This window comes from Salvia hispanica, chromosome 6, assembly GCF_023119035.1.
Source record: "Salvia hispanica cultivar TCC Black 2014 chromosome 6, UniMelb_Shisp_WGS_1.0, whole genome shotgun sequence".
NCBI lineage: Eukaryota > Viridiplantae > Streptophyta > Magnoliopsida > Lamiales > Lamiaceae > Salvia > Salvia hispanica.
This window is the reverse complement of record NC_062970.1, coordinates 36,974,446-37,000,644: the sequence shown is the minus strand read 5'-3', so window position 1 is coordinate 37,000,644 and position 26,199 is coordinate 36,974,446. Positions and strand designations below refer to the sequence as shown.

Genomic DNA, 26,199 nt, shown 5'->3' with positions numbered 1-26,199 from the left:
AGTCATCTACCCGGTCAAAGAGACGAATGGCGTGCGACATGAAGATCCTCAATTATTGCAAGGGTAAAATGGTCAAATACCGACAAGAAGTTTCCTAGGGTTGAAGTTAAAGCCACTCTATAAATAGAAGCTTTCCACAATGAAGAGGTAAGTGCTTAACGCTATCGTAGTTTAGGTAGGAAGCTCTCATAGGCGCTTAACGCCACCGCTTCTCTTAGTTTAGTTAGATAGTTTGTTGCTTTCTTAGCTGAGTTCAATGGTTTCATCGGAGGAATTGACGACTTCATCGTTGGATCTCGACTCATTTCCAGTTTTATGAAGCTTTGGTGTTTATTTTCATGTTGATGATGTTCGACCCCGCTCTTGCCGCTTATACTTAGTAATATTTGTTGCATTAGTGGGAAAATTATAAATCTTGTTGAAAGGAGGGACACGTGCACACGACACACGTGCAAAAACCCGACCCTTCAAAGGGAGATCCCAGAAGATGCTTCTTTTCTTCCATCCAGATCTAGCACGACTTGAGACAATCTTGTTCATGTCATTGAAGTCATCCATCACTCTTACCAAACCTAATGTATCTATCTCGTTCAAGATTTCTTCTCCTGACTTTGGTTCTGGTGGGCCATCTAGGATCATCGTGTTTTTACGGAATGCTTTTTTATTCTTTCGAAATGGATGATTAGTAGGTAAGAATTTTCGATGATTGTCAAACCATGATTGTTTACCACTTCTCTCTAAAGTAAACGCATCAGTGTTTTCCATGCAATGAGGACAAGCTAATCTTCCAGCTGTACTCCATCCAGACAACATAGAATATGCTGGAAAATCGCTTATGGTCCACATCAACATTGCTCGCATTTGAAAATTTTGCTTCAATGAAATATCATAGGTAGGCACACCCACTTCCCACAACTGTTTCAGTTCATCTATTAATGGTTGTAGAAAAACATCCAACTTATCTTTAGGATTACGCGGCCCGGGAACTAACACTGTGAGGAACATGAAATGTTCCTTCATACATAGCCAAGGAGGAAGATTGTAAGGTGTTAAGATAACTGGCCACGAGGAGTACTGCTTCCCTGATTGGCCAAATGGTTGAAAACCATCCGTTGAAAGTCCTAATCGCACATTACGGCAATCTGAAGCAAATTCGGGGAATGTATTGTTAATGTGCTTCCACGCAGGAGAGTCTGCTGGATGTCGCATAACTCCATCATCAGTAGATGAAGAATGCCAACGCATTTCTTCAGCTGTGGCTTTGGATGCATATAGTCTTTGCAATCGAGGAGTCAGAGGAAAATAATACATCTTTGCTTTAGCCACCTGTTTGTTTTTATCCGCTATAGAACCAACATTTTGGTCTTGAAAGCGTGATTCGCCACAATGTCTGCATGTGTGTAACAAACTGTCGTCTCGCCAAAAAATCATACAATTATTTGGACAACAGTCAATTTTTTCAACCGGTAATCCTATGCCACGCAATAATTTTTTTGTGCTATAAAAGCTATTTGGCAATAAGTCATCATCACTTGGAAACCCTTCTTTGATCAGTTCTGTGACTCGATCATAACATTTCTCAGGCCAATGAAACTCTGCTTTCAAACTCATTAGTCGAACCACATATGACAACTGTGAATGTTTCTTGCAACCAGGCCACAACTCATTATCAGCAGCATTTAGCATATCATAAAGTTTCTGCGCATCAGGATGCGGTGGCTCATCCATGTTCTCATTGTTAAACTGAGGACCGGCAGCATCTAAAACCATCGTATGATATGTGCTTGGTGCTTCATCATTTATTTCCATACAAGAATTTCTAGTTGATTGGCTTGATGTTTCACCTTGGAACCTCCATATGTGGTAATTCTTTACAAAACCAAACTTAGAAATGTGAAATCGAACATCATCTGTCGATCTATATAGCTTATTATCGCACTTTCTACACGGGCACTTAATTTTGTCATTATCCATATAAGCTGGTTTACTCCTTGCAAATGTAATGAAACTTTCAAGCCCTTCTAAAAAATCAGGATTAAAACCAAAGTCGGGATGGTACCGCCTATACATCCACTCTCGATTTGAAGTCATTATTATATTTCCTGATCAGTAATTCAGAGCATCATATTAATTCCTAGTCAATAAGGTAGGCATGTTGTACAAACTCTTAACTAATTAGCATTCAAACACATAATTTATCAAGCTTAAAATAGAAACGATCAACAGTCAAACACATTAAATCAGAATGTAACATCAAGGCCACGAAATCACCTCACTTCAAAGCCACAAAATCACCTCACTTCACAACAAATTGGGTCGGTGAAGCCGACAAGGCTTCACCCCAAGCCTAACCACCATCTACACCCTAAAGCATGTTTCTATAAACAATTTACTCAGTACCATTACCACTATTTTCATCATGGTACAAAAAAACATAAACACAAAAGATAAAGATGCTAACCTTTGTGATAAACTCTTCTCTCAATCTGGTGCAGTTCTAAAATGTCCCAAAACAACTTAGAAGATTGAAGAGGCAGATTGCAACACTGCAGCAGTTTAGAATTCAACTATCTCATAATGTACTCAAGTTTTAATCCATAATGTACTCTTCGGATGACTTTCTAAATATTACCAAAAACATCTTTCTAGTAACCAAAAACCGAAATCAGTAACAAACAATAATCCTAATTAAGCAAAAGTGCGAATTAAACATAAATTCCATAATAGTATTGATCGAACATAACTTATAACCCTTTTGCCATACATTCTAAAATTGGTGCTTCTCTTTGGCCTTATTCAAAACATGAGGGAACACCACAATCACAAGCAAGTAATTGAATATGCAAAATTTAGATGAGCACTGTGGGTAGATAGAGATAGAGATAGAGAGTGGGGGAGAAAAAAACCGTGAGAGGAGAAGCAGGGATGGGCGGAATACGACGAGGAGGAGGAGGCGGCGGCGGCGGCGGCTTTGAGGACGCTGCAGTTGCGTCGTGAGAAGCAGTGGAGTCGACGGCGTAGGAGGAAGGGTTACAGTCTGTTCTATGTGGTGTACGTGTGATGAGTGAATTATATTAGAATAATTAATACTCTTTCCATTAAAATAATTGATTTATATCAATCTTATATATCACGTTGGAGATATAATTTTATTTGTAGCTTAAGCAAAACACGTCAGACAATTAAATGACATAAAACTAATTAAAATATTATTTTAATTAAGAATTGTATATTTGTTTTGGATTTGATCGTGGGAAAATTTGTTATAAATTTCCTTATATCACTTCTTTCTATTGCTATTCTATTAACAAAACTAATATTATAAATAATTCAATTAAATTGATAATTTAAGGGTATTATTCGCATACAAAGTTTATGGAAAATATTAGTAAATTTTATCTTAAATATCTACAAATTTAAGATTATTTTATTTAAAAATTGTACTCCCTCCGCTCCATGCTCCATAATAGTTGAGTCATCTTTCTATTTTAATAGCTAATATGTTCCACCATAGTAAAATCGTTTCCCTTTTTAATAAAAATCAACATCTTTTCCTCTTTCTCTTACTTTATTAATGTTCTCTTTATTTTTCTCTCTTTACTACTCCACTTTATTATCTCTTCATTTAATATATTTTGATATCTCTTTCTTAATATCGGTGACAAAATGAAATGACTTTACTACCGCAGAACGAAGGGAAAATATTTATTTAAGATCAAACTCAAAATTATATGAAAATTTGTTATGAATTTCCTATGTCACTTCTTTTGTATTACTAATATTAACTAATAACAAAAATAATTCATATATAATTCAATAAATTTAAAACTTAGGGGTATTATGTACGTGTACATTTTATGTACATTTATCTTTATTTGGATAACAATCAACTTACACAAATTGTACATACATAATCAAATTTTTTCAACATTCTCCATTGAAAATAGATTTATAAATACGAATTAACTTTAAATAAATTATGCTAATCATTCCGTAATAATTTAAGAAAGTATTAAATTTTAAATTGAATATCTTCAAATTCAAGAAAAAATAATTATTCTGACTAAAAATTGTATACTTATTTTGGATCAAACTCGAAATCGTGAAATTTTGTTAATTATAAATTTCCGAAGTAACTACTTTTGGATTGCTTTTAATTAATAATCCCTCCATCCGTGAAATGTTGTCCAGTTTTGCTATTTCGGTCCGTCCGTGAAAAGTTGTCCATTTTGCTTTGTTTTTTTTTTTCATTTTTGTACATGGACTCCACTTTCCACTAACTCTTTGCACCACATTCTATTATAAAACTAATATATATGTACGAGACCCACATTCTGCTAACCCATTTCAACTCACTTTTCTACATATTTCTTAAAATTTGTGCTGATTCAAACTTTGACAATATTTCATGGACGGAGCGAGTAACAAAACTAATTCATAAATAATTCAATTAAATTTTAAATTAAGTGGTATTATTCTAGCAGCAGAATAGTAGCGGATATTTTCCCTGCTGTAACATACTAACGGATAGGAATCCGTTGCTAAATTTATTTAATTTCAAAATTTTGATTTTTTCAATACAAAATAATAATAGCAGCGGATATGTCTGCTACTCTTTTCTAGCGGATGCAAATCCGTTGCTATATTCATTAAATCTTTTAATTAATAAATAAATAATTATTAGTAACGGATTTATCTGCTACTAATTACTAGCAGGCACTGATCCGCCACCGTATCCGTTACTAAATGTGGCGCGCTGTTATGCCGCCAAATATTAATGAAAATCCGCTACTAAATCCGCTACTAACGATGGCGACGGACGTTCCGCTACAAAGTCCGCTACTAGTAGTGTCAGATCAGAGTCCGCTGCTAAATTCCGTTGCTAAATCGCGAAATTTTTGTAGTTAACATGAGTAATTAATAAGAATTAACTTTCTACATATAAAAATTCCTATACTTTTACAAGATTGTACAAAAATGAAAAATGCACATATTTTTATGGAACTAAGGAAATATAATATTTATCTAAAGAATAAAATACACTCTTTTAATAGTATTTTCTGCTCTGGAGCAGCACGAGGATGTTAATGACTCTTTTCCTCATCTCATTGTCTTTTTATCATCTCATTGTCTTTTTTCTCTGTATTTTATGTTTGTGATTTTAATGAGATTTGATCCTTGGGATCCGGTTGTCATCTCCTCATATTGTCGCTATATTAACTTGTTTTTCCCTCTTTTATAAAATGATAATATCTCTCCAGTATTTTTAAATTTTTTGCTCGTTGGATTGTAAGTGAAGCATGCTAAAATAAATTTCATACTGTATGTTTTATATAAGTCAAAATACAACATATTCTCCATTTGCCACTTGAAAATGTGAGTTAAGAAAATTAAGAGAATAAAAGTCATACTTTCATATACTACTATTAATTTTGTAATAAATGTGAGTGGGTTGAATTAATCAAATATGAGATCTACATATAATATAATGCATAATGAAAATGTTAATAGCAAATAATTAAAATAACAAAATGGGACATATGGAATATACTTTTAGTTTACTTTAGCCATTAATTACGCATCGATTAGGATTTAGAAGAGGAGTTAGCCTAGTCCAATAATTACTTTTCACTAAATTTAATCTTATCATGAAAATAGCGGATATTTTATTGAAAGAATGGACCATTTCTTTGAGAATACTTGAATGGAAGCCACGCTTGACTTAAGAGTCTGCAATTTCACTTTATTAAAACCAATTTAAATAAACCTAGTAGGACCTTACTTAAGGAGTTATTATAATTAAAAAGTAAAATATGCATATTGTCCATACTACACTTATATAGAGCAAATATGTGTAGTAACTCACATATATATCACGTTGAGTTAGCAATTTCAATATATAGATATATACAACATGGAATAACTTAGGGTCGCGTTAAAATAAAACCAACCTTCTAATCCAGAACCCAGAACTATCACAATATTATGTATTAAAATTATCAACACAAAGACAAAACTTTCTCAATAGATTTGTGTTGATAAAATTATATCTTTGTGTTGAGATTTAAATTTACATATTATGTTGATAAAGTTATATCTATATGTTGAGAAATTTCCAACATAATGTTTAAATTCTGGGTTCTGGATTGGGAATTAGTTAGCATTTGATTACTCCCCGGATAATTTATACGTATAGATATACTATCACATAGTATGGTGTATTCATTAGTAAAACATATACTATGTGGAATAACTTAATCAATATGTATTGTATAGTAGTATAGTACAAGCAATTACAAATTATGCATTTTTTGTATGTGATATTCTTTAAATATGCACACATAAACTTAAAAGGAATGAGTTAACGCACCATCTAAAATTAATTGCAGTAAAAAGAGATGGAAATTTTCTCATAATTGTTTAAAGATTTACATTTAAAACATTTTCTATATTAATATGTATATATAACTATAATAAGGAAACAATTTTATAAATTTATTGAAAAATAAATATGATTGATTCGGACCCCAATAAAATAATCCAAATCAATATAAGACACAAAAATTCAAGGAATGAAGTAGATATAGTGGAGAAAAGTTAATCGGATAATGCCATAATAGAAGAAAAGAGAATTGTCTCACTTCTGTTGAAATCAACTCTCATAATTCTCTCTCTTCCACAGCACACGCATTCCAGCACTTGCTTACAAATGATAAACCAAAATTCAGGTTTTGAAAATCGATACATAAACACAGCGCATTCATTCAGTTCGGTTTCTCTTTATAAAGAAAAGTTGATTCCCTTTTTATCACCTAAAAATTAAAGAAGAATAAAGTGTGTTGATTTCTTGTATATTAAGAGGGAAAAAGATCCAATTTTTCACAATTTCAGCCTCACAAAACGCCTGCCCTTTTCCTCTCTTCGCGTGAAAAAAACGTTGCCCATCTCTTCCAAGTATTCCCCTCGCTCGCTTTCACACACAGCACACGCACTACAACGCGTAATTCATCTTCGCAATACGCAAATTGGGTGCATGTCATTTTCCCAGAATAAAATGTGAATTGTTTTTTTTTTATCTTTGATTAGGTAAGGATTTTCAATTAGTCTTTTTTCCCTTATATTTTGATGGGTGAGATTTTAATTTTTCTATTTGAAGAAAAAAAATCAGGGGTTTGGTGAGAGAAAAAGATTGGATTTTGTTGAAATCTGATCGGAGCCCGGCTTTTCCGGTGATCAGAAATCTTGTTAAAAGATTGAATTTTTTGCACAAATAAAAAAGAAGAAAGGGAAATATTGATAAAGACTTGCGGTTTATGCAAATGGTTTGTCTAAACGTCAAAGGGTAGTAATCTTTGTTTCTTAAGAACAATTTTCTCTCGCTTTTCTTACATTTTTACATTAGAAAGAGAGAAGGAAAGGAAAATCCCGTCAAATTTCTCTCTTCCTCTCCTCGTAAAATCCTCTTGGTTTTTTCCTTCCTCTGTGCCAAGTTTCAAAAAAGAGTTAGGAGAGAGAATCACACCAAATTCTCTCTTTCTCTCTCTTAAGGGAAGAAATCATGTTTATCATGGACAAGGTTTCAATGCAGACAACAAACCTCGAAAGCTTCTTGGATTGCACAACGCCGCTTGCCCCATCTCAGTTCCTCTCAAAGGTTTGGTTTTTATTTGTTCTTCATTCCCAAAATTCCAATTTGTAGAATTGTTTAAAGTGTTGAATTCAATTTTGGTATATTGATTGGTGAGGGGTTTGTTTGATTCCCCCCTTTTTTTATGGATAGAGTGAGACAAGGAAGCTTAATAGGCTATGGCATCCATGGGAAAGGGAAAAAGTTGACTATTTTGTTCTTGCTGATCTTTGGAATACTTTTGATGAATGGAGTGCTTACGGTGCCGGAGTTCCGATCGTCTCCGACAACGGCCAAAATCTAATTCAATACTTCGTGCCCTATCTCTCTGCAATCCAGATTTTCACCAGCAGTTCATCTGCAAACTGCTTGAGGTAAAGAAACCACATTTGCCAGCTGATCGCCATTCTTGATTTGGGATTGGATTTGATTGAGTTCTTGTTTTAGTTAATTTGTGTTGCTAAGCTGAAGATGTGTATATATTGATTTGATTAGACTGCATTTGGTGCAGGGAGGAAACTGATTCTGTGAGCGAGACAAGGGACTCGTTTAGTGATTCGTTTAGCGATGAGAGCGAGAGTGAGAAGTTGTCGAGGTGGGATGGGTGCTCGTCCGAGGAGGGGATATGCGAGCAGGATTTGTGGAACCAGAATGAGAGATTGGGTAATCTTTACCTTCAGTACTTTGAGAGATCGTCCCCCTACGGAAGGGTCCCTCTCACGGACAAGGTAACCCCGTTTAACTGGCTTGAGTTCGTGTTTGACATCACTGACTCTTGATCAAATTGCTAAAGGAGAGGTAGAATATTTGGATGTGATATGAAAGAATCAAATACTGTAATTGGGGAATATTGTAATAAGTGGCAAGCCTTTTTGACTTGAAAAATCGAAGCAACGTATGTGGCTGGTTTTCTATTCTTGATTCATGTCTATGTCTGTAATATAGGCCATTGCTTCTTTATTCTACCTTCATGTTCTTGTTGAGGAATAGTTTTAGATTTTGTGGATTGAGTTTCTTGATTCTTTGCTTCTCAGATTAGTAGCTTAGCTCAAAGACACCCGGGATTACTGTCGTTAAGAAGTGTAGATCTTTCACCGGCTAGTTGGATGGCTGTCGCCTGGTTAGCATTCTAAACTTATTAGTACTATCATATCTATTGATTTTACGCGTATTTGAGCTAATAAGGAATCAAGAATTCATGGATCACTCGTGTGAATCTAGGTACCCTATCTATCACATTCCCACTGGTAGAACGATTAGAGACTTGCAAACGTGCTTCCTCACGTACCACACCCTTTCCTCCTCGTTTCAAGGTATGAACAAGGAACTCCATCATCGTCTCGTTTTTCCTTTTTCTTGATTAATCACGTTCTTAAAATGGCGGGATTATGATGATAGACATGGACATGGGGGACGATGTTGAGAATTTGAAGAGGAAAGGAAAGGAAGGGGAAAGCATCCCTCTCCCTCCATTTGGTTTGGCAAGTTACAAGATGCAAGGAGACGTGTGGCTCTCGGACAAGAACGACCTTGACCGGGAGAGGATGGCGTCGCTCTTGAGCGTGGCCGATTCTTGGCTAAAGCAATTGAGGGTCCAACATCATGACTTCAACTACTTCATGGGAATGCGGCATGGCTAGCACAAACACACTCACAGACACGCACTCTTACGTCGTCGTCTATGAAGCCCACCATGAGATAGGCCGTCGCGCATCCGTGGCCGTTGAGCTTTGATAGGGATGGTGTTTTTGTTGATATTTTAGGACAAGTGAGATTAACGTTGAAGGCTTTTTTAAAAGTTTTTGCAAAAGATGGCTTGTGATGAAGCAAATGTAGTCGAGACTTGAGAGAGAGAGGTGAAACCAGTTTGTAATTGTGTTTAACTTACTCGATGGAACGATGTTTTTTTTTTTTTTCTTTTTCTTTTTTCTTGTAAATTTTCCTTTGGTTAGGGAAGTTACATAAAACACGTTTTTGTACATGTAAATGTATAGATCTTGTGTTTTTGTGATGGCGATGAAGTCTGCAGCTCTTTTGCATTTTTAGACATATTTTGTCGGTTTGTGTCTTATTTTGTAAGAAATGGAAGTGGACAAATTAAACAGTAGGGTATAAAGTATTGCATTGGAAACAAGGGTATGTGGGACGTTCTATTAGGGGTAATAACCTCAATACAAGGATAAATAGTAGGGTATAAGATTTAATGGCACATATTAACTTTATTGAAGTGGAATAATGAACTCATATCGTGATGAGTCATAGCATTAATGCACATTAATAAATTGAATAAATAGTGCTACTACTAATCTATAAATGTAATTATAGGAAAATTTTAAATAGAAAAAAATAAGTATTGTGGATAAGTCTGTCACACCATAAGAGAGGTGGGGTCAATGCATGGACAGGTTGCCACATTTTTCTAATGTTGATGCATTCGTGTTCACACCAAAATGCAGATTTGTCTGGGACGAGGGTTAATTTTGTCATTATCATGCCTCATTTCTTTTCAAGATTTGTATTCACAATTGCTTGAGTTATTTTTGTAAATAAAAATGTAGTGACTGCCATTGCTACCATGTTCATCCAATTACAATGGCAAAGTTTTTTTTTTTCATCCTTTCCTTTTACTTATCCTTTTGTAATTTTAAGTTACCAGACATACAACGGAAAATTAAAACTATATTTCTAATAATAATTGAGTGAGGGTTTTATCGATATATATCATCCAACACATGATAGACGTGTTTTGTGATATGTATGGTTTAACTCATGTATTGAGCAATATAGTAACATACAGTGCACTCAATATATTTACCAAATTTAGTCAAAAGAGAGTTTTAAATTAAAGGAAAAGATTGAGAAGGACATGAAGAATGCCAATGTTAAAGATTATCTTGCCACATAAGTACATTCAGTTATTTTTAAGACACGATTGTTAATATTACTTCAAAAGGAAAATACGATTGATGAAGTACTACTAGTAGTTAAATAATCTATTCATGACATGTTTGAAGATCTAAATTGATTTCTTCCCTTTTCAATTCGACTTTAGTTGTAATTTTTGATATTTTCCTTCAATGACACATATTATCTTTTTTCCAGCATTATTTTCTTTAAAAAGGGCATAAAACGGAAATATCTAAAATGAAATTAAAAAAAAAAAAAAAGAAAAAAATTGATAGGAGACAATCTTAGTGTTGACTCTGTTGAGACAGAAGTACCAAATCTAGGTGTGAAACTTTGAATAAATGTTCATCAATGATTAATGGTGTTTGCTGCCTGCACATGTGATTTCATATCTTCAATTTTATTTTCAACAAGAAATAATGTGGATACTATTTACCAATGCATTTATAACATAATTTACAAACCACATAAAAGAGAAAAATTACACTAGATAAAGTTTCACTATCATTACAAATTTTAATATGACTAAAATGTCTTTATGTAGTTTTATCTTAAAAATAATCTAGTATATTTACATATACTAGGTTTTCTTTATTTAAATTTATAGCTTTTCAAATTATGATAAAAAATTATTATTTGTAGGCGCGTAGCATGTTTTTAAAGCTAGTTCTTGAAGGAAATGGTCCATTTATTAAAGTTGAATATTACCTGCATAATATACACAACTTCTAATATCGCGCAGGAAAGCGTCCATTAATTCGATACTCACTGCTTGAGATATTTATATCAAACATGTAACATAAATAGGTGAAAATTAAATAATCTTTTTAGATTGGATTTATTGAATGAAGTTCATCGCACTTTTAGCAAAGATTTGTGAAAAAAAATCATGTGAAATCCCAAGGAATATTTTAAATTAGATTGGTGTGGCTGATTACTGCCGATTTCTAAATCGAAAAATTATTATAAGTCCACCAACATTTAATAAAAAATACTCTTACATTTCTCTCCATAAAATATAAAGGATAAGGATAACTAAAAGTAATGTATATTTATTGAAGTGCATCTCATCTATGATCTATCCCTATTGCACACTGGTTATGGTTGGTTGTTGGAAATAGAAATTGAAATTTTCTCATGACTATGAAATCTGGTTTCAATTTGACTCTTTTTTTTTTCCAATTGACCCACTTGAGATAGAAAATAAATGAAAAATGGTCCACCTAAGTAAAACATTTATTATCTTTGAAATGAACGATGTCACATTAATTCACAAATGCAAGTGCAACAACCAACAATCAACTTCCACACACTAATTTTATGGAATTGACAAGCAATTTGCTTGATACTAGCTAGCTACAATGCTGCAGTAGATTTCCTGTGTCGAAAAAATATTCTAATACAGTTTAAGATTTTTTTTACATATCTCAGTATCATAAGATTTCCACTTGTATTCTAAGATTTCCTGTTTCTTTCCATTTTAAAAAATAGTAATCAGTTTTAATGACTTTAATCGTCAGAATGGTATACTACAATTATATGTAAATTACTAAATTAATATATACATTGAAATAGACGACAACATACATAAAAATTATTAAGTGGGTACTAAATTGAGGCCAAAGGTCTTGGGTATAAATTCTCCATGACGCGACCTTTAAAGTTATGTTCATTTACCAATAAAAAGAAAGTGAACTCTAAATATATTTCGGATCAAGAATTTTGTCTAATCTAAATATATTAAAAAAATATAATTCCAAAATTCAAAGAATTTAAATGTAAATCCTAACCGAACTTAAAAAGCTAAATTATTTGTAAAAGATGAAACCAAATTTTGTTAATTATTCTATATACTATATTGTAAAATTAAAATATATATTATATAGTACATATATATTCTAAGTGGGACTAAACAGAATTTTTGTGATTTTAAAAACAATCTCATCTGAAATGAATATTCGAATTTTGGAAAAAGTGATGTGTTCTAAAAATCTGAAAATTCCTTACCAATTTAATACTCCTAGTTTGATTTGAATCGATTCAGTCATTTGGAAGAATATTTGGTCCACCCCAAAAAATTACATCAAGTCATCAATCGTAATACTTCTTATATACAGTATTTATAATTATAAACATGTTTCGAACTATTAATCTAGTAAGCTTTTATTAGATGAGATATATTTAACAAATAAATAATTATTTTATTTTATTTTAGAACATTCGAATAAAGTTTTAATTCTGATTTACAATTGAGAATTTGACATTAAAGAGTTGAATCGTCGGTGAATTTTCGTAATGAATAAAAAAGGTGAGAACATCCCACGAGGGAATCTGTGCTTTCTTTATTTTCCACTACAAAATTCTATACCTAAATTGCGTTATGATTGTATCAAACCACTCATTTTTTGTGTAGAAGATTGGTATTGGATGTATGTATAATCATAATTTATTTGGCCTCACTAGTGCAATAACTCTCGCATGTCATGCTACAAAGTTGACATATCAAAGTTGTTGATAGTTTAAAAATATATCCTTCATTATAATCATCTAGTGCGCTTAATCCAATATAGAATCTGTCAGTAATTTGGAATAAGCACTCATATCTGAAAAAACCTGTAAATAATAGGTAAATTGCCTGATTGCTATGTGTAATCGAACAATTAAAAAAATCTGCATTAAAATGATAATTTTGAAATCTTTTTATAAGATTAGTCTATGTTTGTAACCAAACTTGAAATATTTTGCAAATATTTAAGTTATTTCCGGCCTGACATAATGCAGTGATGGAATAATGTGATGTCATAATGAGTCAACAAATTTGTTAGGGATATTATGATTTAATTAACCTTTTTACACATCTATATCTATACTAATATAAAACGCGAGTTTTGACATGTTTTAGAATTTTTATAAGTTTTGGATATACATTTAAAAATTGATAAGTATTGGACAATAATGTAATAAATTTTCCATTATGACACATCGTAGTTTACGTGAATATTTTGAAAGATACCATGGAAAATCAACATTTTTGAACCGTTATACAAAAATTGAAATTATTTAATTCAGACAACCATTAAAAAATGTAACTGCTATACAATAATTAAAATTGTTTAATTTAGGCATTCATTAAAAAAATAGTAACTGCCACAAAATTAAAATTGTTGCACTAAATTTATTTTTTGACTTTATTATAAAATTATAAAAATAATGGCAGTTGACGTTGTAAAATTCATTATGACTCATGTTTAGTACATGAATTAAGCTCTATAAATATAAGCTCAAAAACTTGAATCACTAAATCATTAGAGGTGAGGAACTCAAAGCCACATGAGGCTCACTGTCAACTCCAGAATGGTGACATGCAAAAACGAGGAAGAGTCTCAAACATGTAGAAACGAGGAATTGAGGAAAATAATCGAGGCAATGTAGAAGTCGTGCGGATGGAGTCGCCTAGAAGTGGAGAAAGAGAAAGGGAAGAGGGCTGCTTGCCGGTGGCAACGAGCTTTACCTGTCGGCAAAAAAAAGGGTGGCAGATTGGATTAGCGGTGGAGAGAGGGCTTTGAGACAAAGAAGAGATGCCGATAATGAGAAGGTTTTATTTATTTAGTATTGAAATTTGAGATTTCATTTAAAAAAAAAAAAGACTAATTAAATGGGTGAAATGTTGATTGATCGACAATGGTCCATGAATGCAAATTCATTCTTAATTTATGCGATTTAATGGGATTGATGAGATTATGAGCAATTATTTTTTGAAATAAGACTAATTAAATGTGGGTGAAATGTTGATTGGTTGACAATTAATGAATGCAAATCCATTCTTAATTTATTGGATTGATGAGATTATGAGCAATTTAAGTATGTCCAATACATAAATATAGTATTTTGAATTTTTTACATTCCGAAAAATAATTAATAATATAATTGTAATAGAAATGTTATTAATTGCTTAATAAGATTAATTATGTTGCAAGTCAAATAACCAAACGGAGAATTTAAATGGGAAAATAATGATACGCCCTAAAATAGGGGGCGTTGAAATTATGAGAAAAAAAATTCAAAATTAGTTAATCGAAAATTACCTCAATATGTTAAAGTGGCAATAAGATCCCGACTAATTGACGCAAAGTATAAATGTAAAGTAATTGCGATTAAAATCTAAATACATGTGTAACATTGTGGTAACGCTATCGTGCAAATAAAAATTATAAATATAGTTGAAAAATTGATTACTTGCAAATGATAATTGCAAATAAAGTGTGGCAAATGATTACTATGAAATGATTCTTGGTAAGTGATGATGAAATGAAAATGGAGTTGCGATTTTCATGTTGATTCCAATTCGAATAAAATGTAAATTAATTTACTTTAATATAATTAACAAAAATTGTGTAATTTTGTTGAACAGTGAATAATAAATTATTATACGTTTAATATATAAGTATATTAATAATCAAATTTTATTATATTTACCCATAATGTAAAAGTAAAAGAAAAAGAGAAAAATGTTGAAAAAAGGAATATGGTCTAACATTACGATTTTAGGTTTCATATGATATTGTTTTTCATTTCATAAAATCATTTCACAAAATGAAATAAGTACGAAGAAAATAAAATGAATCGTGCATCGCACGGGTGTGATACTAGTATTTGATAAAAGTCGTTAATTTTATTAAACCATAGGTTTGATGTACAAAATTATGAATTTAGTATAATTTATGTGAAAAGTTTGAGATAGACTAATTTGATTATATAATGATAATATTAATAAATGTGCATTTAACTCGTACTCCTAATTAAGATGAGAATTTAATTTATTTTAACAAATAACCTCACATTTAGCATAATTCTAAAATGACTGATTTTCAATCATAAGTGAAAAAATAGCAATTTATAAGTTATGCATATTGTTATACCTAACGTTGATTGATTGATAATTAATGAATATCAATTCATTCTTAATTTATGGGATTGGTGAGATTAATGTCAGTTTATAATTTGTTATGTACATTTAATTCATAATTAAGATGAGAAAAATCGAAAAGAAACATTTAACTTTATGCATAAAAAATCGAAACAAAAGTTATGTCATAATTTTAAAATTATTATAATGGAATTCATGTTATTCTTTCAAAATTCATTCTATATCTATACGTATATAAAAGCCGAATTTTGGGGCAAAATGTAAATATTTATGAATCATGGTTACATTTTAAATTTGTTTTCTTATACAAAACTGAAATCATAATGAATATAATTTGTAACGGGTCATTTATCATGATTATTAATCATTAGTAATATATAAATGGATTGGTATTTTCATGAGAAGAAGGTTCTTTGTGTCGTAAATATGATTATAACGGTTTATTAAATTGATTGTCAGTTATATTCATAAAATATAAATTTATTGGATTATAAATGTGGTAGTTGTGCTTTTTTTTCTATTGATGTTTTAAGTTAGAATTTGAAATAAAATCAAGTTTTAATACCGATGCTTTTTAATCTTATTCAAAGAGCTTTTAAAAGTGCATTAATTTAAACTCAAATTTTATTTAAAAAATTTAAATTAAAATACATGAATTTTGGTCTATAAATACCGACATTCATGATCGTGAGAATGCAGTCTCCAGAATTGGAATTTATTTGCAAAAGAAGAAAGAAATGGGAAAGAGAGGTACTTCTCTTTTAAGTTGATTTAAAGACCTCCTGGACAGTATGACACATGCTATCATATTTGTAGAGTTGTACGCCTACCTTAACTCCATCGGATCTATGTAAGAGTTGAGAAAATAGATTTTAAACAAAGACTCATGCTGCGATTTTAACAAGTCGGATCATTGGCAGCTTCTTATCCACTTTTTTCGTTTACTATCTCTTTCCATTATTGGATTTTCTTCCATAAGTTGTTTTTTTTCAATATAGAATTCATATTCCTTATATGGTCTACAACATAGCAATACTACATCGGTCATAAAAGTGAAACATATATACATTTTAATTTTTAATTTTATATAATGATATTATTTCTTAGTTTATTTAGTTTATTTACAATATCAAAATAATAAAATGAAAATATTTATGTCGCGCATAGCGCGAAGGTTAATACTAGTTATTCTAAAAAGACAATTGCCAGGGAAAAACATTTTATCTTAAATATAACAGTTACTCTGAAAAAAAGACTACTATCATACAAAGATAAGTGTTACACCATATCGTTGCCTCAATTTCAAAGATGCTACAACTGATGAAATTCTCATCACATGATCCGACTAGTCTTGTATCGGGCTTAAGCACGAGACAGACAGTAGATGCTACACCGGGCAGGGTCCGCTAATCTGCACAGTGCATCTCTAAACACACCATAAAATGACGAAGAATTTTAGTTTCACAAAAAACCCCCCAACGCTTCTAAATCTTGGAACTAAGTATACATATAACTACTCATGGAACAAAAAGTTATAAGCTGGCAAATCACGTATTCTATGAACATCTTCTAAAGACAATTCTCTTTCCAATTGTATTCTTGTTACTTGCAACACTTCCTGAGATCAAATCAAACGGATCTTAGCTACGTTACTATCTTGTTAGAGAGAGAGAGAGAGAGAGAGAGAGAGAGAGAGAGAGAGAGACGAAAGAGAGAGTACATTGAACTGCATGTAGGAAGCCTGCATTGCAAGCCATTGAGCGTCCATCATCGAGAAAGCTATACAATAGAGGACGTCGAATGCATCTTTGTCTTCTGCAATGACACAAATGAACATTTCTTGTTTAGTAGAATCACGCACGAACACAAACAAAACAAAGTAAAAAACTCACTTACTTCCTAATAATCTTACAAAGTTAAATCCGGGAAGGCATTTGGGCATTTCTGCATAGACAAAATCAAGAAAACTTAATCAAACAAGACTTTAAACAGATGAGAATCAAATACCATGTAGTTTTCGATACCATTTTAAACGTATTGGTGCATGCTAAGCATATACATAAACAAGTTATTTCAGGCAGATATCACTTTCTAGACCGAAGTATGCACGCCCTTTTTCCTTTTAGAAATGTCTCACACTTTCAACGATGTATGAATACCCGATGAGTCGACTTTGCTCTTAATCTAAGGACGGGCCCACTTCTAATCTGCATGGAAATTGTACTGACAAAAAGGTGGGCCCGTTCTTGAGAAAATCGGCAAATATTGAGTTAGAAAATGATGTTTATCCAATTATTCGGCACACCTGAATGTAAGTCGAGCATCTGAGTCAGCATGAACGAAACGTTAATGCCAGCGACAGCAAACGGGTACTCCCATTCTGAACGCTCTCCAGATTGCTTTAGACGTACCCTACTAAAAGCAACCTTCAAATTTTTCGTATTAGTCGAAAACCATGTTACAAGTGTAATCACCAAACTCCAAAAGTTCATCACTAGAGTAGAAAACAACACATACCGGGTAATTTCGGGCGAAATAAAGCAAGTTTTCAAGTGAGAGGAAGCCACAGCCCCTGAAGCCAATACGAATCATAATGTGAAGAATTGAAATATCGGGAATGAATTCACTTTCAAGCTACAATGCGCATAACTGGTTAAGTAGATGGGGTGAGAAAATCAAACCAAATACATAGGTACATGGAGTTATCCAAACGAGATTAAAATTATATGGGCTTTCAACCTATGCATACATGAAGAAGAAGCTAAGATGGAAGGGGCACCTAAAATCAGTCGCTGGATTTGCTCCCTGCCATCCCATATCTTTCCACTGCTCGGATATCATACCTTTAAGCTTAACGCCGGGGAAGGTAGCATCCCACAAGGCTTGAAGAGCTTCCTGGCAATGGAGTTGAACTATGACGTCGTTAAAGATTGGAAAAATATTACGCAGTTGAATACTCTCTCCTCAATGAGACAGCTTATATTCCACGAGTTTGTGGGAAATTAAGCATTTTATTTATTTATTTTATCTTCCCCTTCTGTGTCTAGGTTGATTATTGAGAGAAAGGAAAACATGCAGAAAGCATACTTGATGAGACAGTAATTTGAGAGAAATGTTACGCAGTTGAAATCTCTACTCAATGAGACAGCTTATATTCCATGAGTTTGTGGGGGATTAGGCATTTTCCTTATTTGTTTTATCTTCCCCCTTCTGTGTCTACTGTCTAGGTTGATTATCGAGAGAAAGAAAAATGTGCAGAAAGCATACTTGATGTTCATTACGCGTCTCATCATAAGGTACTCCTAGACGTTCTTTAAGCCTTTGCAGTCTTTCTTCCTGACAAAAATCAGAACGCCACCATCCACAATGAAGCTATTGTAATTCTACTATAACACACACATAGACCCTGTATACATACAAACTAACTGAAGAGAACCTAATCACCTGAATAGGGGTCAAAGTGTAGTCAAGAAATTGTGTGCTTCCAGATCTTCTATGGTTGGCGCGGCTAAACAATCCTCCTATCCACGATCTTGGTCCAAACATAGCATTAGCTGCAAACAAAAGAAGTGGATCAGCAATAAAATAAACAGAATATATAACTGACAGCAGCATTCTTTAACTGGGTTGAATCACCCATTATTCATACAGCAAGCTAAACTCGTGATGGAGATTGAGAGATGGGGAAACTTGAAGTGAAGTGAAAACAATCTCTACTCACTAAAGCACTGAGCTAACTGTGATATTACATGAGCAGAATTATGTGACCATGCTGATTCTTTGTCTTGTTTCTTCCGGTCCCAGTACACTTCATCTTCATCAACCTGAAGACAGACACCCTTAAGAACAAAAGAAAAGACTTAACTGATTCATAAAATCTAAATCGAAGTTCACCTGGATTTGCAGAATCTAACACGAATCTACATACTTACCAATTCCAATACACAGTTCTATATGCAAAACTAGAATGAAAATACAATATAGACAAATATATTACGAGAGAGAGAGAGAACTGAACACGAAATTACATCATCCAAGATCAAGAAAACAAAACTACTGAACACTATGAATGGTGATCGATAAGTTCTGGCCTCAAATATGAAAACAGAGAAGCTTGAAACATAGGTTTGATATTTAAGTTTGAAAATATCACTAATAAAACAAATCCGAAAGTGTTGAAAAAAGAAGCAAAAGACCATATGGCAGGATACAAACACTATCAATGGATATAAAGATATTAAGAAACCTACTACAAACTACACGAACAACAAAACATAGGAAAAAAAGGCTTCTGAGATTGTTTGCTACTTTGCTCATTCATGGAAAACATACCATCAACTACTATTCATTGACTTAAGATTGTGTATCACATAATCAGAGGCAATAAACCACAATCTACTTCAATTTTCAGCATAAAGCTTCTCCACTTTTGCCTCCCTAGCCAAATAAACACATTTTACACAAGAATGAAAAACAAGCACAAAAAAATACAGATACAACAGCTTACTCCTTGATGAGAGGCACAAGAAGGTATACATTTTCTTCTCCTAAATTTCATCAGAAACGTAGGAGAGTAGATTCCCACACCCTTTTCCACAAAAAGGTAGGAATAATACGAAAAGTAATTTAACAATGCAAAGTCAATCCAATAATTACTCCAGCCCATGCTTGGCTTCTCTAATTCAACCTTAATCATTCCATAACCCTCTCTCTCTCTCAAATACAACAATTTAAAAATCCGCACTCCCTCAAAACAGTTCCAAGAACTACAGGAACCCTAAAGATTGGATTTTGATGGAGTTTTACATAATCAGGGGAGATTAATAGCGTAATCAAAGGAACTTTTTGGTGGGTTCAAGTTATTATGAAAAAACAAATGAGGGTTTTCATCAATTGACATATATTATATGAAATGAAAAAGCTCTCAAGAAAGGCGTGCACATTTTGTTACCATCTTTGCATGACAAAAAGGAAAAAGCACAGCAAAATCATTACCGCTAAAGAGACGATAACTGCTATAAAATTTCACAGGGTTGAAACTGCAGTACCTCATACTAACCTAATGTGAAAATACAAATCAAAGATTCTTGATTTTTGAATTTTTCTGTCGAAGAGGGAAAGCCCAGCTCGTTGAATCCCCTGTTTCCTAAATTGGAATGAAATAATTACATAGAAATGAAGGGTGAAAATTGCTAAAATGGAGAAGGTGGTGATGTTGTTTGATGATGATGATGGTGGCGACGGAGAATTTTCGAATAGGATATTTTGCAATGACATTTGCTCGATTCGTATTTTTTTTTTCGATTGTGTTTGAATGTATGAATATCTAAATATGGGGAAACAGAAAGAGATTCAGCAACGAAATGTTTTGTATAGCTTAATTAATTCGTATCAGTGTAATTATTTATTTATTTCGTTTATTGTATGTTTAAAGAAGATATATTGAATTCAAATAATTTTAGGTTGAAGGAACTAAACCCTAAACTCTGCTAATGAATTTGTTGGGGTAAAACTCATGATATAATCATAAACTTGTAATCGGTATTCAAATGCCTTAATTTTTTGAAGGAAGCTTTCATTTGAACTTGTGGTATTTTGTAATTTTTCTCATGCAATGGTGGATTGTTGCTCTTTAATTAAGATCTTTTAGTTCAATTTGTAAGTCTAAGATTCAAATTATTGATGAGCGTGAGTGAGTATGTATAATTAAATTATAAATGAAAAAAAAACACTATTCCATATTTCTCCTACTTACAAAGCATAATGATATGGAGTTAAACATAACTCATTATGAGTAGTACTACTATTTTTGTGTAGCGTATATATGTGCACAAGAAAAAGATTTCTTGAATCCTCAAATAATGAAATAAACGATGTGTTCCTGATTAAATTCTCATTATCTGTCGATGGATCAAACTTAAAAAAATAAAAAATTTCGATTAGATAAAATAGCTTTGCTGCATCTGAAGAAGGAAAACAACCACCACTACATTTGCAAGCACCCTTTAAAACAATAAATTCACACATGAAAACAACTATCGAAAACAAAGACAAACTTATTTACGTGACGAGAGGTAAAATAAACTACCATCAACTGATTCAAAATTTGAATTAATCAAACATTTCATGGCACGGGGTAGGACTTATTGTGACACATGCATTTGTAAGCCATAGGGCAAGTCTCGGCCTCTTCAATGGATGAACATACAAAGCTCACCATAACTAGCCGGCATGGCGTACAAGATCCACAAGCGTGGGTACAATCCGGTAACCTCGACCCAGCCACTTGCAGTGTATCCGCTTGTTTATGCTTCAACAAGTTTGGTACGACCCTATAATGTGATTGAGTTTGACGACCATGATCTGCTATTAAAAAAATCATAGAAAAAAAAAAGTTTCTATTACGAATTTCTTAAATATATACTTAATCAAGAGCATGATCATTCACCCAAATTGGAACATTATATTAGGCACATCACAATCTCACATTGTACGCTAGTACCATCAAAATCCAATAAGTAAAAATTTGAAAAAGCAAAACAAGAATCATACGTGGGCGAGCATGTATGGTAACTAGAAGCACGATCAAGACAAGGAGCACAAGTGTCGATCCCTTTTTCATCTCATCCATTGTTGGACTGTGCTTTCTTCCTTAACTTCTAGGGTCAATTTTTTGATGATTGAAGAAGATGAAGGAAAGAGGGAGGTAGGATCAAGTGTATAAATAGAAGGGGTGAGAGGAAGTAGTATTGAAGCAAGTCACAGAAATGAGTGTGAGATGGAAGAAGATCACATGAAATGAACTAGAGAGGTCACAAGGCCCCAACCATTTTTTAACCAAATGTTGCATCTTATAATCACACTTTTGTGAAGAGTGTTGAGATACTGTGGAATTTACTGCCTAAGGCGTAGTGACACTTTTACGTGACTGTAATTTAATTGAGAGGCTGAATTTGAGTGTTGCCAATTAATGCAACTTAATTTTTAATTGCTAAAGATGACATAAAGCCTAGTATTTATTTAATGTGGAGTTTTGTGTGGTGGGTATAGTGATTGATTTAATGTGAGTGCCATTAATGGTTCTCGTGCATTACTTACGCTTGAACCGAATTTAAACAATGGTGTTTTGTAATATAATTTCAATATAACATGGAAGTGTGATAATAATGAATCAGTGTTCAGTGACACAGTGTTATAGTTTTTGTCATAATTAATTATATCATGAAAGTATGATAATAAAAATTACTTAATATTTTGTAATTGAGAGTTTATATTTTGAGAACAACTTTGAAACCCAAAGCCACACACTATTAATAGTAATACTACTGTACTTGTCGCATAATATCATAAATCGCGTGTTCAAACTTATTTTTTACCAGTATTATTATTTTATTATAACGCCAATAAAATGTTGGCATTTTTTTACTATGTTTCATGATTTTATCGAGTGTCTGTATTGTCAAGGGCGGATCTATATATATAGTTGGTGGGGCATTTGCTCCTCCTCAAAGTTTATTCCAGTGGTATTTTTCTCAAAATTTGAAAATTTATTTGATATTCTCCTTTAAATGTCCCTCCTCATTACAAAATATGTTTATAAATATATTTTTGCTCCTCCTTACGTCAAATCCTGGCTCCGCCCCTGTGCATTGTAATTGTACATATCCATCTTATCGTCATAGTTTTGTAAATGAGTAAGTGATATATATATATGTATTTATACATAATTGCACAGTTAATTAAGATGCTTTACATTTAAAATTGTTTAATATTAAATAATTTAAAATTGTTTGACATTAAATAATTTAAAATTAATTAATATACTCCCTTCATTGGAGAAATAATGTCTCATATTTTTTATTTCAGTATGCTTTGCTATTTAAAGTCTCACTTAACATTTTTCTATTTTAGGTAATTAATTAGATCATACATACATTCATATAATATTACTATAGAACAAATATATATTGTATATATAAATGAGATTCACTTTTCACTACTTTTTTCACTCGCTTTAATTTTTCGTAAAGTCAATCAATTTCTTAATATACACTCTGAGTCAAAACAATACTTTGAATCGCGGACACACATAATTAATAATATCATACAGTCATTTTTTCTTTCTGCAATAATTGGCAGAAGATTCAAATTTTCCAGTTAAATACGTATACTTGAGATTTTAGGGAATATTAATTTTTTTTCATTGGATATTTGCATGAGTGGAGTATCTAAAATCACGTAAACACATAACTAAGAGATACTACAAATTTCATTTCAATTTATCCCCAAATATCCGGAATGAATCACACGAAAACTTAAATACTTGTATATTCGTTTGGATTTATTGAACACGTTACAAGCTAGGAATAATAGCAAAGTGACATTCAATTAATATATAATTCCTTTACAAAAACAAGAACAAAAATTGCAAATTCCTTATTAAAATTTCTCAAAAAAATTTCTTGAATGTATCAAATAAATTTTGAACAGATTGAGAATTTTGTAATAAAATACGAAGCTGGTTTTGATGATATTTTCACTATAAGACTCGGGAGTCACTAATTAGTCTATAGATGTACCATATCCATGTGAGTTTAAATTGATTTTGGATGCAATTTATGTAAAGATTTTCTCAAGGTTTTCGGATTAGTCATAACCCTTTTAATGATATTATTAAAAATAATATAGGAGCAATTTCTATAGAAAATAATTACTATATTATTAATAATAAAATGCATTTAATTAGCTTTATTGTACCAATCACTCCAAATTTCTACAGAGTATTTGATTTTTTAAAATGTATTTATAAAACTCAAGTCTAATTAAATTTAGGAGAACGAAAATTTGTTATCTCTTTTATATTAATAGAAGCCATTTTAAGAATATCACCATGTATAAAAATTCCACGTGGCATAATTAGCTGTGAAGCGGGCTTTAAAATACTACTACCCAAAGTCAAATGGTCGGCCCAAGCCCATTAGAACTCCAGATTAGTCTTGCACGCGTGGAAAAGTAATTTGCAAGTTATTATCTTTTACTCTTTGTCACTTAGAGAATTACTCCCTACGTCCCAGATTAAAAGTCACTTTTTGTCATAAAAGTCCATCCCAGTTTAAGAGTCACTTTTAGAATTTTCCATATTTGGTAATACAATTTTACCTCATTTTTCATCAAAATTACATAAAAATGTCATTATCTATATTAAAATAAATCAAAACAAAAATAAAAAGTCAAAAGGGACCCACCTTCAACCAATTCCACCATCTCGCTTCATTTATTACACACTACACCATCTCACTTCATTTATTACACACTACACCATCTCACTTCATTTATTACACACTTCAACACTTTCTTAAAATCCGAGTCATAACAATAAATGACTCTAAATGTGGGACGGAGGGAGTATTCAATAACTTAGGATCCATTCAGTATATAAAATTGAAATTGAATTGAAACTATAATTCTATGGAATTAAATTTGAAAAAATTGAATTATAATTCAATTCGAAATCCTTTATTCGATAAATTGATATAATTGATATGAAGTCGAATTCAAAGAAATCACGCAATGTGTGTATGTGCGTGTGTGTGAAGGTGTGTGTTGTGTTGTGCAAGGATGTGTTTTGTCACTTTGTGTGTATATGTGTGTGTGCACGTACGTGTATGTGTGTGTATCTGCACAGCTGAGTGTATATGTGTGTGTGTGTGTGCAGCTGTGTGAATATGTGTGTGTGTGTATCTGCAGCCGTGCACCTGGGTGTATATGTGTGTGTGCAGGTGTGTATGTGTGTGTGCGTGTGTGTGTGTAGGTCAGCATGTTTGTGTATGTGTGTGTATTAGTGTATATGTGTTTTGTGCAGTCGTGTGTGTAGGTGTGCAGGCTTATGTATATGTGTGCGTAGGTGTGCAGGCGTGTGTGTGTAGGTGTGTTTAGGGGGGTGTGTGTGTGTGTTGCATATGCAATTTTATAATTTTAAGAAATTTGAAATTCTAATTATCTATTTTTTTTATATGGAATTTAAATTGTAGAATTGGGAGGGATAGGATTATAATTCAATTCCAAATCTAAATAATTTATGGTACCGAATATTGGATTTTGAATTATAGGCTCCAATTCCAATTTCACATGCCCAATTTCATGATACCAATCAGAGCCTTAATATAATTGTATCTAACTTCATACTATTATTTTAAAATTAAACGACAAAGCGTTTTAACGTATCCGAAACTATCTTATCAACATGTTTCTTCGTCTCCCGAAAAAGGATATAAACGTGACAAAATTATTATTTGCATTTAGTATATATTAATGCCAATGCAAAAAAACACTACTAATATTAAGGGTATAAAATAGAATCATCCTGTATTTTAATTTTTAAAATATCACACAGATTATATACATACAATCATTACACACATGATTAAAATCAACTGATTCAGACCAACACAGTATGAATACAATTAATCTACAAGAAAAGCCAAATGTTTCTTCTCGGAATGTTCATTTGTTGACCAATTTTTGTAAAACCAAATTATAGTGACATAATCGAGTTTAATACTCTTTATCATTCCGCCCACCAACTTAGAAAAAAAATAAAAACAAGTCAGCAAAATCCCCCAATTTATATAAATTCCAAAACATTTTTTGCATTGAATTCCACATTTGATGTAAAACTAGATGGCAGCAGCCATGAATTCTGCAGTCTCGAGAAACCCCACAGTTGGATTCAGCAGAA

The 26,199-nt window shown here is 32.2% G+C and overlaps 4 protein-coding genes across 13 annotated transcripts; 1 reads left to right on the top strand and 3 right to left on the bottom strand.

Moving 5' to 3' along the window:
* Window positions 1-336: 336 nt before the first annotated feature.
* On the bottom strand, window positions 337-1,770 carry LOC125195248. Its single transcript, XM_048093425.1, has one exon. The coding sequence runs from the start codon at window positions 1,768-1,770 to the stop codon at window positions 337-339; it is 1,434 nt and encodes a 477-aa protein (XP_047949382.1).
* A 5,011-nt stretch (window positions 1,771-6,781) lies between these two features.
* Window positions 6,782-9,674, top strand: LOC125195993. The gene is made up of 6 exons (XM_048094326.1): window positions 6,782-7,654; window positions 7,781-8,001; window positions 8,139-8,355; window positions 8,662-8,747; window positions 8,849-8,940; window positions 9,026-9,674. Exons 1-6 carry the CDS (start codon window positions 7,559-7,561, stop codon window positions 9,265-9,267), a joined length of 954 nt encoding a protein of 317 aa, XP_047950283.1. The 5' UTR covers window positions 6,782-7,558; the 3' UTR covers window positions 9,268-9,674.
* A 7,031-nt stretch (window positions 9,675-16,705) lies between these two features.
* LOC125193495 (ELMO domain-containing protein A-like) lies at window positions 16,706-20,757 on the bottom strand. Of its 9 annotated transcripts, none has more exons than XR_007171584.1 (10): window positions 19,969-20,142; window positions 19,183-19,285; window positions 18,906-19,015; window positions 18,729-18,797; window positions 18,241-18,356; window positions 17,979-18,033; window positions 17,767-17,887; window positions 17,374-17,405; window positions 17,182-17,276; window positions 16,706-17,079 (listed from the first exon to the last, which is right to left on the bottom strand). XR_007171584.1 is itself a non-coding variant. In XM_048091299.1 (10 exons), the coding sequence occupies exons 3-10, from the start codon at window positions 19,005-19,007 to the stop codon at window positions 16,975-16,977; spliced, it is 711 nt and encodes a 236-aa protein (XP_047947256.1). In that variant the 5' UTR covers window positions 19,008-19,015; window positions 19,183-19,285; window positions 20,510-20,757; the 3' UTR covers window positions 16,706-16,974. The 9 variants fall into 9 exon arrangements, 8 of the variants coding, with proteins under 8 accessions (XP_047947256.1, XP_047947253.1, XP_047947258.1 ...); XM_048091299.1 differs by lacking the exon at window positions 19,969-20,142 and adding an exon at window positions 20,510-20,757 and having other exon boundaries at window positions 17,358-17,405; XM_048091296.1 differs by lacking the exon at window positions 19,969-20,142 and adding an exon at window positions 20,510-20,757 and having other exon boundaries at window positions 17,358-17,405; window positions 19,211-19,285.
* A 563-nt stretch (window positions 20,758-21,320) lies between these two features.
* Window positions 21,321-22,205, bottom strand: LOC125191766 (protein EPIDERMAL PATTERNING FACTOR 1-like). 2 transcript variants are annotated; one of them, XM_048089177.1, is made up of 2 exons: window positions 22,014-22,205; window positions 21,321-21,827 (listed from the first exon to the last, which is right to left on the bottom strand). In XM_048089177.1, exons 1-2 carry the CDS (start codon window positions 22,090-22,092, stop codon window positions 21,586-21,588), a joined length of 321 nt encoding a protein of 106 aa, XP_047945134.1. In that variant the 5' UTR covers window positions 22,093-22,205; the 3' UTR covers window positions 21,321-21,585. The 2 variants fall into 2 exon arrangements, with proteins under 2 accessions (XP_047945134.1, XP_047945135.1); XM_048089178.1 differs by having other exon boundaries at window positions 21,321-21,824; window positions 22,014-22,187.
* Between the last annotated feature and the right edge of the window lie 3,994 nt (window positions 22,206-26,199).

Excerpts from the sequence above, each read along its gene's own strand:
- LOC125195248 (XM_048093425.1), bottom strand. The coding sequence starts at position 1,770 with ATGGTTTTAGATGCTGCCGGTCCTCAGTTTAACAATGAGAACATGGAT.
- LOC125195993 (XM_048094326.1), top strand. The coding sequence starts at position 7,559 with ATGTTTATCATGGACAAGGTTTCAATGCAGACAACAAACCTCGAAAGC. Across the intron at positions 7,655-7,780 it reads CATCTCAGTTCCTCTCAAAG|AGTGAGACAAGGAAGCTTAA; the intron begins GTTTGGTTTTTA and ends TTTTATGGATAG. Across the intron at positions 8,002-8,138 it reads TCATCTGCAAACTGCTTGAG|GGAGGAAACTGATTCTGTGA; the intron begins GTAAAGAAACCA and ends CATTTGGTGCAG.
- LOC125193495 (XM_048091293.1), bottom strand. The coding sequence starts at position 20,127 with ATGGGCTGGAGTAATTATTGGATTGACTTTGCATTGTTAAATTACTTT. Across the intron at positions 19,286-19,968 it reads CTTGTGCCTCTCATCAAGGA|GTTGATGAAGATGAAGTGTA; the intron begins GTAAGCTGTTGT and ends GTCTGTCTTCAG. Across the intron at positions 17,277-17,357 it reads CTTTGTAAGATTATTAGGAA|AAGACAAAGATGCATTCGAC; the intron begins GTAAGTGAGTTT and ends GTGTCATTGCAG.
- LOC125191766 (XM_048089177.1), bottom strand. The coding sequence starts at position 22,092 with ATGGATGAGATGAAAAAGGGATCGACACTTGTGCTCCTTGTCTTGATC. Across the intron at positions 21,828-22,013 it reads TACCATACATGCTCGCCCAC|CAGATCATGGTCGTCAAACT; the intron begins GTATGATTCTTG and ends TTTTTTTAATAG.